General features: G+C 35.6%; 7 protein-coding genes across 11 annotated transcripts; 4 read left to right on the forward strand and 3 right to left on the reverse strand.

The window, feature by feature from the left end:
• Positions 1–840: 840 nt before the first annotated feature.
• Positions 841–5,051, forward strand: LOC111809028 (pathogen-related protein-like). Of its 4 annotated transcripts, XM_023695343.1 has the most exons (9): positions 841–1,172; positions 1,291–1,423; positions 1,540–1,838; positions 1,915–2,054; positions 3,438–3,554; positions 3,665–3,728; positions 4,034–4,189; positions 4,338–4,377; positions 4,517–5,051. In XM_023695343.1, exons 1-5 carry the CDS (start codon positions 1,044–1,046, stop codon positions 3,457–3,459), a joined length of 723 nt encoding a protein of 240 aa, XP_023551111.1. In that variant the 5' UTR covers positions 841–1,043; the 3' UTR covers positions 3,460–3,554; positions 3,665–3,728; positions 4,034–4,189; positions 4,338–4,377; positions 4,517–5,051. The 4 variants fall into 4 exon arrangements, with proteins under 4 accessions (XP_023551111.1, XP_023551110.1, XP_023551112.1 ...); XM_023695342.1 differs by lacking the exon at positions 4,338–4,377; XM_023695345.1 differs by lacking the exon at positions 3,438–3,554 and having other exon boundaries at positions 842–1,172; positions 4,034–4,377.
• Positions 2,845–4,359, reverse strand: LOC111809029 (glycolipid transfer protein 3-like). Of its 2 annotated transcripts, XM_023695347.1 has the most exons (6): positions 4,064–4,359; positions 3,917–3,972; positions 3,696–3,826; positions 3,466–3,601; positions 3,238–3,381; positions 2,845–3,159 (listed from the first exon to the last, which is right to left on the reverse strand). In XM_023695347.1, the coding sequence occupies exons 1-6, from the start codon at positions 4,218–4,220 to the stop codon at positions 3,124–3,126; spliced, it is 660 nt and encodes a 219-aa protein (XP_023551115.1). In that variant the 5' UTR covers positions 4,221–4,359; the 3' UTR covers positions 2,845–3,123. The 2 variants fall into 2 exon arrangements, with proteins under 2 accessions (XP_023551115.1, XP_023551116.1); XM_023695348.1 differs by lacking the exons at positions 3,917–3,972; positions 4,064–4,359 and having other exon boundaries at positions 2,845–3,157; positions 3,696–3,885.
• A 3,166-nt stretch (positions 5,052–8,217) lies between the features above and the next one.
• LOC111809341 (dof zinc finger protein DOF1.2-like) lies at positions 8,218–9,112 on the reverse strand. Its single transcript, XM_023695785.1, has one exon. The coding sequence runs from the start codon at positions 9,081–9,083 to the stop codon at positions 8,349–8,351; it is 735 nt and encodes a 244-aa protein (XP_023551553.1). The 5' UTR covers positions 9,084–9,112; the 3' UTR covers positions 8,218–8,348.
• Positions 9,113–11,165: 2,053 nt separating this feature from the next.
• Positions 11,166–12,151, forward strand: LOC111809349 (N66 matrix protein-like). Its single transcript, XM_023695793.1, has 2 exons — positions 11,166–11,331; positions 11,624–12,151. Exons 1-2 carry the CDS (start codon positions 11,202–11,204, stop codon positions 12,073–12,075), a joined length of 582 nt encoding a protein of 193 aa, XP_023551561.1. The 5' UTR covers positions 11,166–11,201; the 3' UTR covers positions 12,076–12,151.
• Positions 12,152–12,982: 831 nt separating this feature from the next.
• On the forward strand, positions 12,983–13,435 carry LOC111809294 (protein MKS1-like). Its single transcript, XM_023695736.1, has one exon. The coding sequence runs from the start codon at positions 12,983–12,985 to the stop codon at positions 13,433–13,435; it is 453 nt and encodes a 150-aa protein (XP_023551504.1).
• Positions 13,436–15,598: 2,163 nt separating this feature from the next.
• LOC111809295 (protein MKS1-like) lies at positions 15,599–16,051 on the forward strand. Its single transcript, XM_023695737.1, has one exon. It carries the CDS (start codon positions 15,599–15,601, stop codon positions 16,049–16,051), a length of 453 nt encoding a protein of 150 aa, XP_023551505.1.
• A 2,923-nt stretch (positions 16,052–18,974) lies between these two features.
• LOC111809425 (L-type lectin-domain containing receptor kinase S.6-like) lies at positions 18,975–22,158 on the reverse strand. The gene is made up of 2 exons (XM_023695887.1): positions 21,720–22,158; positions 18,975–21,481 (listed from the first exon to the last, which is right to left on the reverse strand). The coding sequence occupies exon 2, from the start codon at positions 21,419–21,421 to the stop codon at positions 19,169–19,171; it is 2,253 nt and encodes a 750-aa protein (XP_023551655.1). The 5' UTR covers positions 21,422–21,481; positions 21,720–22,158; the 3' UTR covers positions 18,975–19,168.

Here is a 22,158-nt window from a genome sequence, read left to right on the forward strand (position 1 = left end):
TAGGTTATTCAACATATAATTATTGAGCCACCTATATTCATGATCATCTTATTTAAATGTGATATCGGTTCATTCATCTATTATTTTAAAAAAGGTTGGCCCTTGTTTACTGTTCCAGTAAGTAGGGTTTTTTAAATATTATTATAATATTTTACAAGAAAACAATAATATTTAAAAATATAGTTAATTAAAATCGGAATGATGTTATTTTCTTTCTTTTTTTTTTTTTCAAATCAAAGAATAACTAAGATACGATGGAAAATGAATATTTCTTAAAGTTTCAAAGTTAGGTAAGAGATTTCCTCCCCGAACATTATGGATCCAAACTTGGAGAAGGGAAGGGAAAAATGAGTTTGCCACCTACACTACCCGAACTTATTTTTATTATATAGTCTTAAAGAATTTAAAGATAAAGCGAAAGATATTAATTGACATTATATTTTTAATCAAAAGATTTCCAGTCACATGTTCGAACTAAAAAATGGATCAGTTTAGAATAATTTTTCAAAAAATTATAAATAAAATTGTGAGTGGTTGTTCCAAATCTATGCCTTTAATTATTATGTTAGTCATAATTTTTATATTTAATTATACCAATTTCTTGAAAGTGACCTGTACTGAGAAAATTCAATTTTAAATTACTTTTTAAAGGGTTAAAAAATGTTTTTAATTTTTTTTTAATATGAATCACTTGGATAAGATTCTCAAAAACAAAATTATAACAATTTTTTAATTAAAAAAAAAACGAAAAAGATTTAAAAAAAAAATCGTATATTCTTTAAATTTCCATTGGTCGTGGACGAAAAGCCAGACATTTGGTTGGTGAATCCAAAAAGGAGAACAAAAACACATCACTTGAAATTAACAATGAAATTTCAAACTTGGAAAAGTTGCAGTGAGGCAATGGATTATGTCAGTGATGATTTCACGAACACCGCCATTGGAAGCAACCATCTTCCCTTTCGTTGTTCTCCGTCGTTATATAACCCGCCATTGCCCTCTTACTCACAACCCAAATCCGCCCCCAAATCCTTGATTTCACAATGGCCTCTGTGGATGAGAAGTATCGTTCGCTTTTGCTTGGAGATGAAGAGAAGAACACCAAATGGAGATTTGGGGTTCCTCCTAACTACGATGTTGTCAACAAGCTCTTCGAAGAAGAGCGGACTAATGTAATTTCTTTCTCTGTTTTCTTGGATTGAACTGTTTTGATCTGTTTCCATTAGGGTTTTAATTGTGAAAGGGTGTGATTCCTTTTAAGCTTTTGATTTATATGTTTCACTGTGGAAGGTATGGCCTGTTGGATCACTTGAAGAGAGAGTGCAAAGCCTGGTGAAGAATTTTGAGATGGAAATGTTCCATAAGATTTCAAGCACTGATTTCAGAACAATAGATTTAAACAAGTTTACTTTCTGTCTCAATGGTATGAACAATAGATTTAAACAAGTTTACTTTCTGTCTCAATGGTATGAACAATAGATTTAAACAAGTTTATTTCATCTAATTGATGATAAACTAAACAAAACAATGATTTCTCAGGAAGAAAGCCTTTAAGTATTGAAGAAACTAGTAAACTTGGAGGTTACAATCCCTTCCTTCAGACCTCCATCCCTGAGGAGTATAGGTACTATAATGCTGCAAAGGAGACTGCTGCATCTTCTCACCAAGCTTTCACTGCCACGTTCCCTCGAGGTTTTGCTCTCGAGATTATCCAAGTTTATTCAGGGCCTCCTGATATTGTGTTCAAGTTTAGGCATTGGGGATACATGGAGGGAGCTTTTAAAAGCCATGCCCCCACTGGGGAGAGAATTGAATTCTTTGGAGTTGCCATTTTTAAGGTAGGATCCAGCTTCAATGAGCTTGTATGTTGTTACTGTTTTTGGCTTGTTCTTATTGAAGTTTTTGATGAACCAGGTGAATGAGAATGATATAATTTTGGGGGTGGAGTTCTTTTTTGACCCAGGGGAATTGCTTGGGAAACTCATGAAAGGTCCTCGCTTGGATGGCTCGGTTGAAAAGGCGGTTTCGAGCTGCCCTATCTTGAGAAACACAGGGTAGAGTTTTAAGTTATGGTTCAATATTTCATCTTCTCTTTATCTATTGCCTGGCATTACAAGTATATCATGAAGTAATGAAGCATACAAATGTAACCATATGTTTATCTTCTAGTTGGAATAAAGCTCTATCTCTTTCATGTTCCTTTTTCTTTGTCACATTCTCTTGTTGACACTGTCAGTTTTCCCCCCTTTTTTCCCCAACTGAAGTACTGAAGTCAGTGATTAAATGCAAAATTTCTATGCTAGTTTAGTTTTTGATACAGTTTTGCTTAGAAACAAAGATTACAAACTGCCTTTTTGGGCAAGGATTCGGTAACCACATTCCGCATCGTTCATGTAAGATTCCACATCGGTAGGAGAATAGAACGAAACATTTTTATAAGGGTGTGGAAACCTCTCCCTAGAAGACCCGTTTTAAAAACCTTGAGGGGAAGCCCAAAAAGGAAAGCCCAAAGAGGACAATATCTCCTAGCGGTGGGCTTGGGCTGTTACAAATGGTATCAGAGCCAGACACCAGATGATGTGTAGCGTGGAGGTTAAGCCTCGAAGGGGGGTGGACATGAGGCGGTGTGCCAACAAGGACGCTGGTCTCGAAAGGAGGTGGATTGTGAGATCCCACATCAGTTGGGGAGGAGAACGGAGCATTCTTTATAAGGGTGTGGAACCCTCTTCCTAGCATACGCGTTTTAAAAACCTTGAAGGGACACTCGAAAGAGAAAGCCCAAAGAGAACAATACCTACTAGTGGCGGGGTTGGTCTGTTACGTAATGATTTTGTAGACATTGACTAAACAGAAAACACCATATATTATGCAGTTCAAGATTACAGATTCGACTCGAGGCCTAGTAATTCTACAAGTTACATGGCAAACCTACCTATTACATCTGTATGAAACAGAAAGACCATAAGTGTATGCATACAATACCTGCACCAAGTTTGGATGGAAAACAAGGAAAATTTCCTATGATACGCGTATGACAGTGTATTTACATGTAAGAAAATGTAAATGAAACAAAGAGAACTCAAAACTTGTGAAATTGTTCTTCTTTTGTCCCTTGGTCTCGCTCTATGCAGACTTCAAGCGATCTAACCTGTACAGTCTCTAGAAGAAACAAAACATTCTCAGTACTAAACTTTCATTGAATTGATTTACAGTACTGAAAGTAATACTTGAGCTTACCAGAATAGAATGGATATCTTCTAGAAAAGGCGAGAGCCGGGAAATGAAGGAGTCGATTTCCTCCGAAAGGGTGTCATTTTTTTTGTCTTTGGCCATTAGAAGATTAGCAAAGGTTTGGCTATCAGGCACAAGTTTCAGAGCTATCTGCAAGAACCATAGTACTCTTCTTGTTTATACAAAACTACCATGATCTAATACAGAAAGCAGCAGATGAAGAAGTAGAATTACTTTGAAAGCAGCAGATGATATCCATCCATGCCATGGCTTAAGAGTGAGGCTATACGCTTCCTCTACTGCTTGCTCCATGCTCATCCTAGGTTCTTCTTTTAACTTCTGCAATAAGGACACTATAAAATCCAGGGACCTAAATCACAGTAAAACTCCATAATCAGTGTTATATCTTATCTCGTTTCTCATTTGTTCACAGGTGAATGAATGAGTGTATGAATGAATCTTACCTTGTCAGCCACAGAAACGCTCTGCTACAGCTGGTGAGCTTCCTAGTACTCCCTTCATTTGTCTCTTTCTTAAGAATTTCTACCATATTTGAATACATGGAAGGATCAGACTCATATAGGCTCTCCAACCTCTGCATTTCAGACAAAGAAACTATAAGGAATAGACAGAGAGAGAGAGAGAGAGAGAGAGAGATTTATGCCATTTCTGATGCTGTTTATACCTGAATATTCTGATGAATGTCTTGTCTTAGAACAGTCATTGTCGGTCCTACCTTATCTGCAGCAAAAAAGAACCAAACCAATCTCATTTAACAGAAACATGTCCTGTCTGTCTACAGTTCTCAAGACTAGCAGAAATTGAGAGGTACCAAGAAATTGAAGGATCAAATTGCAAACAGAGAGGAAGGGCTTGGTGGGTATGTCAGAAGCGGCATGATCAACAGGTTTGAACTGAGCCAACACTGAAAGCTCTGCAGTTGCAGACCTCATTTCAGGTTCCTTTTCCACTTCTCTCTTTCTCTTCATATATAAACTAAGCTTCTTGTGGTTTCTTCACTTCTTGTGGTTTTCTGTACTGAATCTTCTCATAAAGGAGGGACCTTTCTTTCTCCTTCTTCTTCTTGTGCTTCTCTGCTGCTTCAGAAAATTCCCCAACAGGCTAAACCTCTGGGCTGAGCTCTCTGTAAAGTTCCCCTTTATATATTCATTTATCTTTTGATTAAAGAATGCTTTCTAATTTATGAAATGTTGATGGTGACTGCAGGTTTGACCTCTATTATCAGTAACCTCCCTGATTAAATAATTGTTTGAATCTGTAACAGGACTTTTAAGATTAATAAATCTCATCCAGTTCGGCTTCCGGTTCATCAAATACCGTGAGATTCCACATCGGTTGGGAAAGAGAACGAAACACTCTTTACAAGGGTGTGTAAACCTCTCTCTAGCAGACGTGTTTTAAAAACTTTGAAGGAAAGCACAAATGGAAAGCCCAAAGAGGACAATATCTGTTAGTGGTGGACCGTTACAAATGGTATCAGAGCTAGATATCGAATGATGTGTCATCGAGGTGGCTGAGCCTCGAAGGGGGTGGACACCAACGGGACGTTGGATCTCAAAGGGGGTGGATTTGAGGAGTATCACATTGATTGGTAAAGGAAACAAGTGCCAGTTAGGACGTTGGGCCCCGAAGGAGGTGGATTGAAAGATCCCACGTCGGATTATTAAATAAATTTGTACTTTTTGGGAAAGAAAAAAAAAAAAGCAATAAATGATATGAAAAAAGGTTATTGTTTGTGGATTTTGATAATGTTTGGAATGATAAAGGTGATGCTGCCATGGCTATGCCTCCCATGGATATATCTATCATTGTTCCCATAAATCCAATAATATGATATCAAAATATCACCAAAATATTATAACCATCCCCGAAAATATCAATAACTTTAATTTTAGAAGGGTCTCTAGAGAGAGGTTTTCACACTCTTATAAGAAATGTTTTGTTCTCCCCTCCGTGGAATCTCACAATCCACCCGCTCGGAGTCCAGTGTCCATGCTGATACACCGCTTGGTGTCTAGCTCTGATATCATTTGTAACCGCTCAAGCCCACCGTTAGCAGATATTGTCTGCTTTGGTCCGTTACGTATCGTCGTCAGCCTTACAGTTTTAAAACGTGTCTACCAAAAAAAAGTGTCAGATTCATATGGAATTATGTATATAATTAACAGAACATTTCACATTCAATTATATGTTAAATATTTATAATATTGATTTTTTTTTTTTTAATTCTATTCATATGACTTTAAATACCTCAAATACGTTATTTTTGTAAATTAAAAAATTGGAGGACTAAAATAAAAAAATAAAAAATAAATTGCTAGAGCTTGACCCATGCCAAAAAAAAAAAATTAATGTAATCTGTGAGCTAAATCCAACTTACAAAAAAAAAATAATAAATTAACATTAAATTATTATTATTATTTTGAAAATGTTAATGTTATAATTGTGGGCGTAAATAAATGTAATTTTTAAAATGAAATATGGGAGTATTTTAATTAAGGAAGGTTAAACCTATTTAGAATTTGAATTAAAAAATTAAGCAATGCCGTAAGCATACACGCAGATGCAGCTAATGACACTTTGTATTTTATTAGAATATATCGAAGGATTTATGTTAATTAATCAAGTTTTTATTTTTTTTAATTAGGTGATGATTAGACATTTAATGTATTCATTAAATGTCAATACCTTACAAAAATATATTTTAGTTTCAGCTAAACCACTCCTAACTCGACCGATGTTTATTATCATTAATTAATTTATAAGATTAAATGGGTTTAGATTCAACTTCGCACGTTCTTTTAGAATATTCTTCTGTATAAATTTAGCTATTGTCTGATTTGGCTGGTTATCTATAATCGTTATATGAGAGAGAGTCAACCATTTGTAACAACCTAAACCACTTTTTCACTCTGAGCATAACTCAACTGAGACGTACTTTGTATATAGCGTTGGGTATCTCGAGATCAAGTCCTAAGAATTAGACATAAGTATAGGTTTGAAGATGATACAGCTAAGTTGGTACTTTCGACCAATAAGTTAAAAGTTTAAATTTTTTAAATTGTTGTACGAGTCTCGTCTACCGATAAAAAGCTTTTAATTTAACCATTTATAATAATGTTTTGAAATTGATGTTAGATTTGTGAAATGAAAGTGATATGTCATATGGTTTATAAGCATTTTTTTCAACATTATAAATACAATAATTATATGGATCTAGGAAAATATTAATTTAAAACAAACCCAAAAGGCATGCTTCATGAATTAATATTTTAAACTTTCTTTTATATATATTTAATTCCTAATACCTCTTATTTAAATATTAAAAAAAGGAATACCCTTGACTCTATTTTATTTATTTATTTATTTATTTATTTAAGCCATTGTTTCTAAGTTGGGCTTAAAAATGACCGTCATACAATTGGGCTTGGGCCTTAATAGTTGTTGGGCTTCATGATTTGAATTGTTTTTGGAGGAATTGGGCCGTAGAGCTAACATGGAGGCCCAAATTGAAAATTATTATATATTTATTACCATTTATATCCAAATTATCTCCCTATTTGACACGTAGACCAAAATTCAATATAAAATTAATAAAAAAAGCTGCCACGTCATTTACGACCAAAACTGTCCTTTTTCAAACCGGGACCAAATTCACACCTCATAGTGTCATATTAAATTTAAATTAATATTCTTTATTAGCTTATATTTAATTGGTTCTCAATAAATAAAATATACTTAATAAAATCAGTATTTCAATCACAATCCACAATTATTAAATAAATAAAACTNTTTTTTTTTTTTTTTTTTTTTTTTTTTGACTAATTTGATAAATCTAAGTCAATGTCAAGTACCAGCCATGATAATGAACGAGAGGGTAAATAACTGTATATCGTAGATGGTTAAATTTGGTAAAGTTATATATAGTAAACTAAACCATATATATGGGGTGTAGCTTTGAAAATGTACCTCTATTCTCTGTATTCTCTCTTATACATACTCATCAATACAAATTTTGTAGTTAGAATTCTTCTTGTATTTTCTCTCTCCTGTTTCTTTGTGTTCATTGAAGCGATCCTAACAGCTACAGCCTATATCTTACCAGTGATGCAAAAGAGAACTCTGATGGAGCTAGCTAGACATGAATTGAAAACTCAAAACGAAAGTGAAAGATCAGCTATTCTAATGCAACGTGCATATGTAGAATGGAATTAAATCTAAAGCTCATTACAAAAATTGGAACAAACAAAAGGACAATCACCGTGCATAGAGCAGCCGAAAGAATTATGTTTTCCTTCATATTTATCTCCACTAATTAATTAGTTCAGTTCCGAGACTTCTTTCGAAAAATCTCAAATAGAATCGACTGTATTAAAAGAGTGATCTCTTGACAGAGCTGAAACTCGATAAAAGATGGCATGCCCAAAAGATGTAGGTCCAATGACATTGAACCAAGGTGCCCAAAATTGGTGAGAAATTGATAGGAACCACAAAAATAATAAGTATAGAGGAAACGTAACCAAATATCCCTTGCCATTAATTCACACAACCCGCAGATTCATGATCCTTTTTTCAAGCCATGTGATTTGTTGACATCACATTGTTGACTTTCTCAACCTTCTCCTCGGTCCCATTCGCGATTTGGATCATGTATTTTAAATGAAAATAGTGTTGTTAAACTTTGTAATTGCGTTTATCCACACGAAAGACATAACGATCTGGGCACTGTATCAAAACGAGGCTCGGTGAAAGACTTCACTGTTATCCGGGATTGGCTTTGGGTCTTTCCTGCGCAGTTTAGGTGGAGAGCGAAGAAGGCCCCCGAACCATCAGTGAGATACCACTCTAGAAAAGTTATAATTTTAACGACACGAGCCAAGAGACAATCTCAGGTAGTCAACAATTATTCAACTAAATAATACATAATATAACACAAGAACGAAAAATTATATTTCATGAAGTCAGTGCTATAATCACCAATATGCCTCTCCACTCCACGTACACTAAATTTTATTTTAACATATAGTTTCCAATGTAACAGTACCCAATCTCATGTTTATATATATAAGTATAAGTATATAAATGTAATGATATAATTAGAAATATTCGACATTATTTACGGCTGCAAAGTCGAATGAGCTCCAATTATCTCCCACTTCACAGAATTGATTCGCATTATAATTGCAAGAAAAAGAGTCCAATTCTTGGATTTGTTGCGACGCCCATACTTCTTCCTCAACGCCCAATTCCGCGTGTAACCCAAACGGAGTATTTTCGTAATTTCCCATAATCCCCTGTTTTTGTTCTTGGGCTTGATTTTCCTCCTCAATTAACAAATCCGACAGCCCTTCAAACAAGATTTCACAATTCTCTAAAGGGTCAACGGATTCGGGCGAGCTGGTCAACGCGTGTGCCTCAGTACTTGGTGGGGCGGTGTTCAAATATCTAGCGAAAACGGCAGCAAGATCGATATCGGGTCCATTAGAGGAGGATTCAGTGATTTGTGTACAAGTGTTGGGGTTGGTAGAACGTGAGACAGTTGAGGATCGTGAGGACCTGGTACGACGACTCTTACGACAGCCACCGCCGACAGGGACGTTACGGAGGGAACCGCCTTTGGTCCAATAGCGTCGACAGGATTTACAAAAGTATCTAGGTTGGGAGAGGCTGTAGTTGTTGTAATAACAGAATTTGGTATTGGCGGAGGCGCAACGAGGGCAATTTGGAGCTGTTTCGAGATGAGGCTTCCATTTCCGCTCGAGATGGGAGGCGAACGGCGGCGGAGGTGGAGGAGGGAGCTGGTGGTGGTCGGACATTGCTGTAGAGAACATTGAGAGAGAGAGAGAGAGAGAGAGCGGAGAGATGTGAAGATGGAGGAGAGGAAGGGAATTATGTAGAGTGAAGAGAAACGTGGGCGGTTGGAGAGTCGTTAGGGCCAAGGAAGGGTGTGAGCGTGTGTATGCAAAAAATAAAACATTAATTAATTATTTATTTATTTATAAAAGTACATTTAATAATTATTAAGGAATATTAAATAATTTAATTTATAATAATTTTTGACGTAGGAAAGCTCATGAGATTGGAGCTGTATAACAGGCGGAAGGGTCGTGGGGGTCAAAGCCCACGTGGCATCTTTTCATTGGGTGCATTACATAATTGAAAGTGATTGACGTTGATTAGTCAAACCTCACTTGGTAGTCGTTGAGAATCTGTGTACGAAATGACTCTTATATCCCCAGCCCACCAAATCTCAACTTTTAAATTGTATTATTATAAAAGCTTTTAAATTGAATTTTGATTGGACAACTATTTGTAATATAATTAAGTTGAGTTGAATTTATAATAACTAGGAAATCAATTTTTTTTTTAAAATGTAAATTTAATAGAAGGGTAGAATGGTAATTGGGAGAAGAAGATGGTCGGCGGGGATGGGAGTGGTACAGCGTGCTTGCAGTGGTGGATTTAAGGAGAAAGATGATGAATATATATTATTTAATTAAATAAATTAGATGCAAGCGTAATAAGGATGTTGCAATGCACGTGATTAAACGGATTACGTGGCGTATCTTCGTTCGTACTAACTTCATTAATTAAATTAAATTAAATGAATATTATTTAATTATTATTATAGCTTTACTTACTTCCTTAATTACGTTGTTTAATAATCCTAGATTGCGGTTTCTCTCCCCCTCTCGTTTAATTATGCTGTTATTATGGTTGACTTCCAAATTTATTATAGATTAATCCTCGATTATGTAAATATTAAAGTAAATGAAATATACTAATGGAATCTCCCTTCATAATTGTTGAGGAGGTGACACGTGGTGAATTCCGTTCACTTTGCACTTTATTTTTAAAATAATTTTTAATTTTCAAAACATTCAATAATATTTTAAATTTTTAAAAAAAGGATAGAAGTTCTATTTAACTAATATATATATAAACTCAAAACCGTTCGATGTGAACAAAATCATTAGTAACACATTTTTTAAAAAATAATATTAAACTTTTAAAAAAATTAATTTTTTCTTTTTATTATTGAGTATCCTTAAAATTGAAGGAGATTATCGTGAGAGAGATAGAAAGATGATATTTATTCATATATTGATGTTAAGAACTTTTTTAAAAAAAAATTAAATAAAAAAGATTACTAGGGTTAATGCTATTTATGAGTATTTTTTTAAATATGGTACTGACTATAATTATATATTTTTTAAATTAAATTAAAAAGATATTAATAAAAAAAATTTAAAATGTATTTTTAAAATATAGGTATTAAATAAATAAATAAATAAGATACGTGGTATGAATGGGTTGGAGAGATCCGTAGGAATGGAGTAATGGATGAAAGGATTAGAAATCACGTGGTGGGTTTTGCATCATTTTCATGGAATATAAATGTGAATTTATAAAATAAATATTGAATTATATTAATATTTTGGAGCTAATATATATATATAGCTTCTACGGTTGAAATTCTCCATCCGCATATATTTCTCGTGTTTAATGTGCATTTAATTAAATCATAACGTTGAATTTATTTTTCAAGGTCGTTTTATTGAATATTTTGTTTAAAATGTTTGAGAATAATATAGTCGAGAGACGACAATTTTAATTTAAATAAATTTAGAAAATAGGTTAGGTAAAATGAGAAGAAAACGTCGATATTTTAATCCTCGGTTCGTGTAATCGTACACTAAAGTCGATATCATAAGGTAGAAATTTACGTATACTTATCCCTTAGGGTTGAATTTGGGTGCCTCTTCAACGAGCAATGTGGACCGGCGTTGTGGTTGATTTCAAGTTTTCACCTTGGCAATTACCTAATATACCCTTACTTATAACCCTTCTTCCACTATAAATACCCACCAAAATTTGTATAAAATCTTACCCTTGTTTTAACCCAACACTTTTTAGCCCCACAAATTAAACCCTCTTTTTGTCTGAAAATGGCTAGCTCTAAGGCTGCCGGAGTCATGCCCATGGCTGCTTTCCTCGCCGTCTTCCTCCTCATATCCGCCGGCAACGTCGTCGCTGCTCTGTCCTACGAGTCGATTGTACCACAAGAATTTGCACTTGGTAACCCTTATTTACTCACTAAAATTTTTAATACTTTAACTGAGTCTTAGTATGTTAGCTAATCGGAACGTATCTTACCATTTAAAAAGTTGATGGTCTGATTACTTATTTCTACGAATAAAGTCATGTCATACGACTGTTGTATTATTATTATTATTATTTTTTGTTAAATTATAGATTTAGTCTATTGATGTTTGTATTTAATAATTTTTTAATTTTTTAATTTTATATTTTATTAATAAATATAAATTAACGGATTGAATTTCTAGATTTGTTTGATTCCTAATTTCAGGACGAAAAGTTCTTGAAGATAAATATGAAGCCAATGGTAGAAGTGGATATAACAACAACGAACCCAATGGTAGAAGTGGATATAACAGCAATGAATCGAATGGTAGAAGCGGATATAACAACAAAGAACCCAATGGTAGAATCGGATATAACAGCAAAGAACCCAATGGTAGAAGTGGATATAACAACAATGAACCGAATGGTAGAAGCGGATATAACAGCAATGAACCCAATGGTAGAAGCGGATATAACAGCTATGAACCCAATGGTAGAAGTGGATATAACAGCAATGAACCTAATGGTAGAAGCGGATATAACAGCTATGAACCCAACAGTAGAAGTGGATACAACAGCAATGAACCTAATGGTAGAAGCGGATATAACAGCAATGAACCTAATGATAGAAGTGGCTACAATGGCTACAAGCCGACAGGAAGGGGAGGCTATAACTAAATTTACAATCTCTTCAACTTTTCTCTATATATGTTGTACGATGAAACTCGTCGACATTTGTATAACTCAACAATAGTTGATACGGTTGTTGTACTAAAAAAATATATATATAAAAATAAATAAGACTCAATAGAGTCAAAACTTTAAAAGTATTTGTACGAGTTTAAACTAAACATCATAGGCCCAAAGCCCACTTAAGAAGATTAGCCCAAAGCCCACTTAAGAAGATTAGCCCAAAGCCCACTTAAGAAGATTAGCCCAAAGCCCACTTAAGAAGATTGGCCCAAAGTGAAAAATTAGCCCCTTGACCCATTAAGACATTGAGAAAACAAAGAATAATTCAGCCCAATAATAAAAGGGTCCGTGCTGAGTCCGTGCCACTTCCTAACCCGTCGTATTCAGGAGAGCTTGCTTCGTGGCAAGACTTGAACCGTGTGAAACTAAAATTAATAGATTTATACATGAATAAATCAAGATCACATCCAGATAAGACTAATCACGAGAATAAAATGAGTAACAAAGACTTAAAATAATTGAAAATTAACTATCTACACCAACAAGGTGCATATGATCATGTCAAATAACGAGAATAAGTCTTCGTTGAAACCATTTGAAAGACTAATTTGTCTAAATATTCAAACCGACACGTAAAAATGCAGCAAACCCGTCACACCATTCGAGACAACAACTTATTAACGTACCATTCCAAAGGGCAATATATACGAACATTCCATATAATAGCTATACCAAGTCAGCATAATATTATCCGACGTGGAAAAGACACAATAATGGTATCGTTATAGACTTAGGGTTTGACGGTTTCAACCATGAAAAATNTAACTTATCTTTATATAAACCTTTCAACTCTCCATGTCTTCTTCTCTTTGTTCTTCTAACACCTAATGCCATGGCTGAAAGAAAAGAGGTTCAACTCCAAGGTCCCCGTCCGGCCGCCCTCAAGATCACCAAAGACTCCCACAAGATCGGCAAGCCGCCGCACCGGCCCGTCATCATCTACACCGTCTCCCCCAAGGTCATCCACACCGACCCTACTCAATTCAAGGACTTGGTCCAGCGTCTCACTGGCCACAAACCCTCCTCCCATGACTCTCACCATTCACCCAATACAACGATGATTATGAGTACCAATCATCAAGGAGCAGAAAGGGTAGGTCACGGAATATTATCGCCAACACCAGGGTTGCTGCCGCCGATTCCGACAAATATTTTCACTCCGACACCGCCGCAGTCAGCTGAGCTCAGCCCTCTTACCCACTTTTTTCGGGATCTTAGCCCCATAGCTCCGAATCGATTCTCGTCATCGCTAGATTTCTTCCAAAACTTCCCTGATTTACATTGATTTTGTTTGCATAATTAATTGTATTTAATTTTATCGTTATTTATGTAGAAAAAATCTATAAAGTTTAAGCATAATGATACAATGAGAGACTTTTCCCCATTTTTGTATGATTGTAAGTGGGAGTAGTTCGATGTCTTTTACCTTATAAAACGAAACCTTCGTGAAAAAAATAACCTAACATCTATTTTATCGAATATTTTCTCAAATTTTATCATAATTTTAATTAAGTTTTTATAATCAATGAAAACAAATTAATTTGAAAATGAATTTTTCGATATTAGCAAAAGTCAGTGAATAAGTTTTAAATTTTAAATATTATTTCATTTTTTCCGAAGTAATAATTATCTTAATCAATTAAATTACAGTAAAATTAAAAAAAATCAAATTTATAATCTAATAATAAATATATATTATATTTTTATCTCTAAATTTTGAGTTTAATTTCCAACCATATTACAAATTAAAAATTAAAAATTAAAATTCATTTTGGGTCTATTAATTCTACCATTTAAACCACATTTTTAAAAGTATTTTTAATTAATTAACAATATTAATAACCAAAAAATTGAAATTTATTTATATATATATGTGCAAGAAATCCGCCAAATTGTGAAAGAAATGAGAGAATGGATTCTACGGCCACCAGAAAGCGAAAGATGAAGAAGCCGCCGGCGCCGCCGAGGGCCGCGAAAGCCCAAGCGCCGGCGAAAATGAGGAAGTCGAAGAAAATCATTGAAGTAGAAGAAGACGCCTCAGAGTTCAGGCACATGGTTCAATTCCCTGGCAGCAGTAGCAGCCGCTCCGACTCCGATTCCGACCACCCTTCTACTCCCACTTCCACTTCTACTTCTTCTTCCACTTTTTCCGATGGCCGGAATGGTTTATCGCCGTCGACGGAAGAACTGAGCGTTTATGATTACGAGGGCTGGGAAGACCCTCTTGTAATTGTAAAACCACGGCCCTCTCCCGGAATTCCTCCATTAACAACGTATTCCGGTTTTGATTACTCCGGTTTGGTTTATCCACTTCCGCCGGTTTTCAAGAACCCTCTGCCTCCGCTTTACTACCGGCCCGACTTTCCCGACCCCAATTAATTCCATCCCTCCTCGATTTCTTCTTATTATTATTATTACTTTTTACTGCTGTGAAATTTCTTGTATTCGTTTAATATATCTACAAACTGTTAGAGATCAAGATTTACCCGTTTTACCTTTTTACTCCGTTTACTTACCCGCTAATTTACAGAATGATCGTGGCTTTATAAACAAAGAATACTCTCTCTATTGGTACGAGACCCTTTGAGAAAGTCCAAAGCAAAGTCACGAGAGCTTATGCTCAAAGTGAACAATATCATACCATTGTGGAGGGTCGTGTTCGTCTAACATGGTATTAGAGTCATGCCTTAAATTTAGTCGTGCCAATAGATTGGTAAATTCTCAAATATCGAACAAAAGACTCCCAAAGAATCGAGGCTCGATTAAGGAGAGACGCAATAAAAAAAGAACCACATTCTCTACTTTAGGGAATGATCATGGGTTTACAAATAAAGAATACTCTCTCTATTGTAACAATTTTATCTCTGTTAAATTTCATATTTATTTAATTTTAAAATTTTAAAATTACCCGTTAATTTGAATATAATTATTATTAAATATGAATAGAATGTCGTTATCGTTCATTTATATTGATTTATATTTTGATATTTTTAATATTTTTATTATTGGTTTTTATATTATAGTTTTATTCTTATTAAATAAACAACATGGCTAGTTTTAAAAAAATGAATTTCCTAAAAAGATTATTTTTATATTAAAAAAAAAAATTGTAGGAAAAAGAGGGCTAAATAATTAAAAGAAAGTCAAAAGAATGGCATCTTTGTTTATGCCATTAAAAACATTTTAATTTATCCCCCAATATTTTAAAAATATATCTAAACATCAACTATACAAATAAATTAATAATTTTCTATGGTATTGAGATGACATATGTANTTTTTTTTTTTTTTTTTTTTTTTTTTTTTTTTTTTTAAAGACAAATTCAAACTTCTAAACCACCAAGAAACCCTTAAATATTGATATTAATATTAAATACTCTAACTTATCTTTATATAAACCTTTCAACTCTCCATGTCTTCTTCTCTTTGTTCTTCTAACACCTAATGCCATGGCTGAAAGAAAAGAGGTTCAACTCCAAGGTCCCCGTCCGGCCGCCCTCAAGATCACCAAAGACTCCCACAAGATCGGCAAGCCGCCGCACCGGCCCGTCATCATCTACACCGTCTCCCCCAAGGTCATCCACACCGACCCTACTCAATTCAAGGACTTGGTCCAGCGTCTCACTGGCCACAAACCCTCCTCCCATGACTCTCACCATTCACCCAATACAACGATGATTATGAGTACCAATCATCAAGGAGCAGAAAGGGTAGGTCACGGAATATTATCGCCAACACCAGGGTTGCTGCCGCCGATTCCGACAAATATTTTCACTCCGACACCGCCGCAGTCAGCTGAGCTCAGCCCTCTTACCCACTTTTTTCGGGATCTTAGCCCCATAGCTCCGAATCGATTCTCGTCATCGCTAGATTTCTTCCAAAACTTCCCTGATTTACATTGATTTTGTTTGCATAATTAATTGTATTTAATTTTATCGTTATTTATGTAGAAAAAATCTATAAAGTTTAAGCATAATGATACAATGAGAGACTTTTCCCCATTTTTGTATGATTGTAAGTGGGAGTAGTTCGATGTCTTTTACCTTATAAAACGAAACCTTCGTGAAAAAAATAACCTAACATCTATTTTATCGAATATTTTCTCAAATTTTATCATAATTTTAATTAAGTTTTTATAATCAATGAAAACAAATTAATTTGAAAATGAATTTTTCGATATTAGCAAAAGTCAGTGAATAAGTTTTAAATTTTAAATATTATTTCATTTTTTCCGAAGTAATAATTATCTTAATCAATTAAATTACAGTAAAATTAAAAAAAATCAAATTTATAATCTAATAATAAATATATATTATATTTTTATCTCTAAATTTTGAGTTTAATTTCCAACCATATTACAAATTAAAAATTAAAAATTAAAATTCATTTTGGGTCTATTAATTCTACCATTTAAACCACATTTTTAAAAGTATTTTTAATTAATTAACAATATTAATAACCAAAAAATTGAAATTTATTTATATATATATGTGCAAGAAATCCGCCAAATTGTGAAAGAAATGAGAGAATGGATTCTACGGCCACCAGAAAGCGAAAGATGAAGAAGCCGCCGGCGCCGCCGAGGGCCGCGAAAGCCCAAGCGCCGGCGAAAATGAGGAAGTCGAAGAAAATCATTGAAGTAGAAGAAGACGCCTCAGAGTTCAGGCACATGGTTCAATTCCCTGGCAGCAGTAGCAGCCGCTCCGACTCCGATTCCGACCACCCTTCTACTCCCACTTCCACTTCTACTTCTTCTTCCACTTTTTCCGATGGCCGGAATGGTTTATCGCCGTCGACGGAAGAACTGAGCGTTTATGATTACGAGGGCTGGGAAGACCCTCTTGTAATTGTAAAACCACGGCCCTCTCCCGGAATTCCTCCATTAACAACGTATTCCGGTTTTGATTACTCCGGTTTGGTTTATCCACTTCCGCCGGTTTTCAAGAACCCTCTGCCTCCGCTTTACTACCGGCCCGACTTTCCCGACCCCAATTAATTCCATCCCTCCTCGATTTCTTCTTATTATTATTATTACTTTTTACTGCTGTGAAATTTCTTGTATTCGTTTAATATATCTACAAACTGTTAGAGATCAAGATTTACCCGTTTTACCTTTTTACTCCGTTTACTTACCCGCTAATTTACAGAATGATCGTGGCTTTATAAACAAAGAATACTCTCTCTATTGGTACGAGACCCTTTGAGAAAGTCCAAAGCAAAGTCACGAGAGCTTATGCTCAAAGTGAACAATATCATACCATTGTGGAGGGTCGTGTTCGTCTAACATGGTATTAGAGTCATGCCTTAAATTTAGTCGTGCCAATAGATTGGTAAATTCTCAAATATCGAACAAAAGACTCCCAAAGAATCGAGGCTCGATTAAGGAGAGACGCAATAAAAAAAGAACCACATTCTCTACTTTAGGGAATGATCATGGGTTTACAAATAAAGAATACTCTCTCTATTGTAACAATTTTATCTCTGTTAAATTTCATATTTATTTAATTTTAAAATTTTAAAATTACCCGTTAATTTGAATATAATTATTATTAAATATGAATAGAATGTCGTTATCGTTCATTTATATTGATTTATATTTTGATATTTTTAATATTTTTATTATTGGTTTTTATATTATAGTTTTATTCTTATTAAATAAACAACATGGCTAGTTTTAAAAAAATGAATTTCCTAAAAAGATTATTTTTATATTAAAAAAAAAAATTGTAGGAAAAAGAGGGCTAAATAATTAAAAGAAAGTCAAAAGAATGGCATCTTTGTTTATGCCATTAAAAACATTTTAATTTATCCCCCAATATTTTAAAAATATATCTAAACATCAACTATACAAATAAATTAATAATTTTCTATGGTATTGAGATGACATATGTATGACCTAAGCATATACACATGTATATATATGGAACAACCCTCCAAAATTAAAATTTAAAAATACACATATACATTATCTTAATTTATAATTAACTAGATTCGTACCACCAATATGAACATAGTTCAAAATGTTGTAAGTGTTAGACGAACACGACTCTTCACAACATAGTTCAAAATGTTGTCCACTTTGAGCATAAGCTCTTATGACTTTGCTTTTGGAGTTCCCAAAAGGCCTCATGCCACGAGAGTATTTTTTGAATATAAACTCAGGATCATTCCCTAAATTAGTCGATGTGAGACATTTTCATCATCCAACCGTAAGTGTTTGTAAGCGTTCTTTCTTGAGATATTTGATTAAAAATATAACCTAAGTTTCATTTTCTTTGGGAGTGATTTCTTATCATAAGGGCTAACGGGAGTGATTTCTTTTCATTAGGACTAAGTGTTCTTAGGTTTAGAATCATTCAAGTTTGACACAATCGATCTTCGAATTTCAAACAAGTTTTCTTATCTTGAAATATTCGATCAACATAATTATCCGAATCTCACTACTCTTATACCCTTATAAGTTTTATTCTAGAAATAGATAGACATTGGGGTAGGAAAAGACAGCGACATTTGTAATATTTAATTATGATGCAAAGTCTACAAAGTTAAGCATAATGATAGAATGAGAGTTGGCCCACCCTTTTCTTGCAAGCTTTCTTTCAGGTGGGAGTGGTTAATATCTTCAAAGCCCAAAAAAATGGTGAAAGAACAAAGGTGTCTGCAAATTGCACTTATAATGGTTGACTTGGAACACACCCATGACTTCCCAAGAACAACTTGATTCGAAATTTAATATCTATTCGACTACGAGTTAAGTCATTAGGACGTGTTCGTGACGCTGTTATATGCATCTCAACCAAAATTTTAAAGTAAACAAACACAAGATACGCAAGAAATATATGGTGCTTGAATATTTCATGAATAAATTCAGTTTTGGGGCATACAGCAATTATGTTCTTATTCATGTAAACTAACAAAAACACACCCGGAGGAAACCTCTAGTTTCGAGTATTTTCAGGTCATTTCTAATATTTGATGTCTTTGTAATCTCCATGGCACCGTGTATTGCGTGTTACGGTTCAGCTATAAAATTGACTCTTGGGGGTCATCCACTCGTCGAGGCTGGGATTATCGTCAGGAGGACTATCTATGCTATCCTCAGAATCATCAGGAACAACAGACTTGATGCGGACCCTTGGCTTCCTTGGTGGCAGTACAGGAAGTGGTGCTTTCCCTTTAAGGATCTTTGCAGCTTCTCTCACAGTTGGCCGCTTTACATAATTTGGGTGTACACAAAACAGTCCCACCATTAGCATTCTCTCCATTTCTACTACATTGTACTTTCCCATCAACTTTGAATCAGATGCTTCAGTTAGTGTCCCCATTTCCCATACATTCCAAATCCAATCGACCAGCACGGTCCCCTCTTCGTTTACAGCCCTCCTTCCCGAGGCTACTTCGAGCAACACGACTCCAAAGCTGTAAATATCGGTTTCGACAGTGGGAACTCCAGAATAAACGTATTCAGGTGCGAGATATCCCATTGTTCCAGCGGGTATAGTTGCTTCCCTTCTGAGTGAATTGCGTGCATACACTTCTGCAAGACCAAAATCCCCGAGTTTACCATTGAAATCTGCATCAATCATAATGTTGCAGGTCTTGACATCTCTATGGATAATCTGTCTCTCATACTCTTCATGGAGATATGTCAATGCAGAAGCAATCCCAAGAACTATGGAAACCCTTTTCTTCCAAGGAAGAACAAACTGTGAGTTCCGTGAGCGCTTATGAAGAAGTTCGCCGAGGCTACCATTGGCCAAGAACTCGTAAACAAGAACCAACTCATTTGCCTCACAACACCATCCATGAAGCTGAACCAAATTCTTGTGTCGTAAGCACCCAGCCATTGTTGCAAACTCGGTGGTGAAAGGATTGTACATACGATTGTTCGCCATGTCTGGTGCGAATCGTTTAACAGCCACTTCTTCACCGGCTGGAAGACATCCTTTGTAAACAGTTGCAGAACCACCTCTCCCAACAATTCTATCCTCATTAAAGTCCATTGTAGCCAACTTTACCTCCCCAAGGGATAATCTCAATGGAACTCTGTTCGTTTCAACTTGACTGGTTTCGGGAGTTGCTATGCATATGCACATTCTACCCCTCAATTTATCCATCAAGATAAAACTAATCAAACCAACAATGACAATAATAGAGCAAAGAAATGCAATTAAACCTCCTAAACCAAGGGTTATCTCTCCAATCATCTTCCTCCGTTCACGAGCGTTGACAGAACGATTGCTATGCGCACTCGAATCCTCCGTTGAGCACAAGAAACAGTCTCCTTCAGTAATGGTATCAACAGAACTCAAAGAAGGTACCAACCCAAAAGTTCTAAATTGCCATTGATCAACAATGTAAAGAGCAGAGCCCCGTCCGTTAGAAGCAGAGAACCCCACATACATGAACTCCTTAAATTGCTTGGAAAGGTCAACCTCCACAACAAGAAGAGGATTTTCAGGCTTTGTCTGCGAATAGCCAACCCAGACATGGATCTTTTTCGAGTCTTCCTTGTACTCAATCCATGCGGTAATCTTTCTCCCATTTTTGAGGAAAATGCCTCTGGACCCAAAATCCACAGAGGACAAAGAGGTCGCAGAGTTGACATCAAAGCCAAGATGGTTGTCATTGATGTCTCCAAGATCAGCGTTGAAACTGGTGTCGAATTCGACAGCGATGAAAGAATGGTGGGAATTTAGCGGGGGATCGGGAAGGCCCATATACCCATTAGAGCGGCTGAAAGATTCGGAATCGGAGGTGATGAGGAAAGCGATTCCATCGGCGGAAGGGCAAAGTGGGGTGGGAACGACGGTGAGGAAGAATTTAGTGGAGAAAGAAGCGGTGGAATTGGTGGAGAAATCAAGAAAGCGAATCGGGTTGTTGTAGAAGGCGGCGCCAACGCCAGAAGAGACAGAGGCAGAGGAGGCAGGGGAGTTAGAAGAAGAAAAGGGAAGGCAATTGGTTTCTTGGGTGAGAAGCATGGCATTGTTTCTGAAATGCGCATCACCGGAGAGGGTGACGTTTTGATCAGGCAAGAAACAAAGAGAAAGACGGAAAAAGTTGGAGGGAATCAAGAAGAAAAGGAGGATCGTTAAAGTCGACATACTAAAATGGAAGAACAGGAGATTTCGGCTTCGAATTGAAGACGATGGAAATCCACACAACTCCGCCACTGTGCTTCCTCTGTTTTGGGCGTTCGGCGGTGCGTGAGGTAGAGAGCGCAGGAAATCTATGGCAGTCAGATTTTGTAATACATTCTTCAACAACACCATTCGTGTATATTTATCCTAAAAACTTTTCAAAATTTTCAATACGCTTTATTTTTCAGATTTCTTCANAAAAAAAAAAAAAAAAAAAAAAAAAAAAAAAAAAAAAAAAAAAAAAAAAAAAAAAAAAAAAAAAAAAAAAAAAAAGCCCATCAAACCCTAGAATCAAAACCCCCCAACATCCCTTTAGGCCCAACCTGCATTCTCTGAGTAATTAAAGCAGAGGAGATGATATTTCCCATAGACCTAGCAGTAGGAGGAACAAACAGAGAAGAGTAATCAAATTTCAACAAAATCGACTTACCAAACTCCGACAGTGACTACCGAAATGCCGCTGTAAAACCGGAGAATCTCTCTGGATTGGAAGGTTTTGACGGCAGCGTCGAATGTGAAGGCTCCGCCGGAGAAGTTCTTCATAATGGATTAGGTTATAGGGATGCATTTAGAGGCGAGTTTGACTACTTGCTCTACAATGTATAAGGATACAGAAGAAAACGGAAGAGGAGGAGGGTAGTGGAAGTGATTACGATCGTTGGCGGCTCTATTCCCGGCGAGAAATGAATCGGAGTGAGAGACAAGAATGGGAAACTCAAAAACACAAGAATGGGAAGGCGGAGAGAGGCGGAGAGTGGCGGAGAGCCTCATTTCCACGACTGGAAGTGTATGGGATTGTCACTCTACTCTCGCCGGAAACGGAAGTAATCGGAGGTAATTTCATTTTCTTGACTTATAGTCGCAAGTCT

Source organism: Cucurbita pepo, chromosome LG13 (assembly GCF_002806865.2).
Source record: "Cucurbita pepo subsp. pepo cultivar mu-cu-16 chromosome LG13, ASM280686v2, whole genome shotgun sequence".
Lineage (NCBI taxonomy): Eukaryota > Viridiplantae > Streptophyta > Magnoliopsida > Cucurbitales > Cucurbitaceae > Cucurbita > Cucurbita pepo.

Coding starts and splice junctions, on each gene's coding strand:
- LOC111809028 (XM_023695343.1), top strand. CDS start 1,044: ATGGCCTCTGTGGATGAGAAGTATCGTTCGCTTTTGCTTGGAGATGAA. Junction 1,424..1,539: donor GTTTACTTTCTGTCTCAATG/GTATGAACAATA, acceptor ATGATTTCTCAG/GAAGAAAGCCTTTAAGTATT. Junction 1,839..1,914: donor TTGGAGTTGCCATTTTTAAG/GTAGGATCCAGC, acceptor TTGATGAACCAG/GTGAATGAGAATGATATAAT.
- LOC111809029 (XM_023695347.1), bottom strand. CDS start 4,220: ATGAAGAGAAAGAGAGAAGTGGAAAAGGAACCTGAAATGAGGTCTGCA. Junction 3,827..3,916: donor ACATTCATCAGAATATTCAG/GTATAAACAGCA, acceptor TCTGAAATGCAG/AGGTTGGAGAGCCTATATGA. Junction 3,602..3,695: donor GCGTTTCTGTGGCTGACAAG/GTAAGATTCATT, acceptor ACTGTGATTTAG/GTCCCTGGATTTTATAGTGT.
- LOC111809341 (XM_023695785.1), bottom strand. CDS start 9,083: ATGTTCTCTACAGCAATGTCCGACCACCACCAGCTCCCTCCTCCACCT.
- LOC111809349 (XM_023695793.1), top strand. CDS start 11,202: ATGGCTAGCTCTAAGGCTGCCGGAGTCATGCCCATGGCTGCTTTCCTC. Junction 11,332..11,623: donor ACCACAAGAATTTGCACTTG/GTAACCCTTATT, acceptor TCCTAATTTCAG/GACGAAAAGTTCTTGAAGAT.
- LOC111809294 (XM_023695736.1), top strand. CDS start 12,983: ATGGCTGAAAGAAAAGAGGTTCAACTCCAAGGTCCCCGTCCGGCCGCC.
- LOC111809295 (XM_023695737.1), top strand. CDS start 15,599: ATGGCTGAAAGAAAAGAGGTTCAACTCCAAGGTCCCCGTCCGGCCGCC.
- LOC111809425 (XM_023695887.1), bottom strand. CDS start 21,421: ATGGTGTTGTTGAAGAATGTATTACAAAATCTGACTGCCATAGATTTC.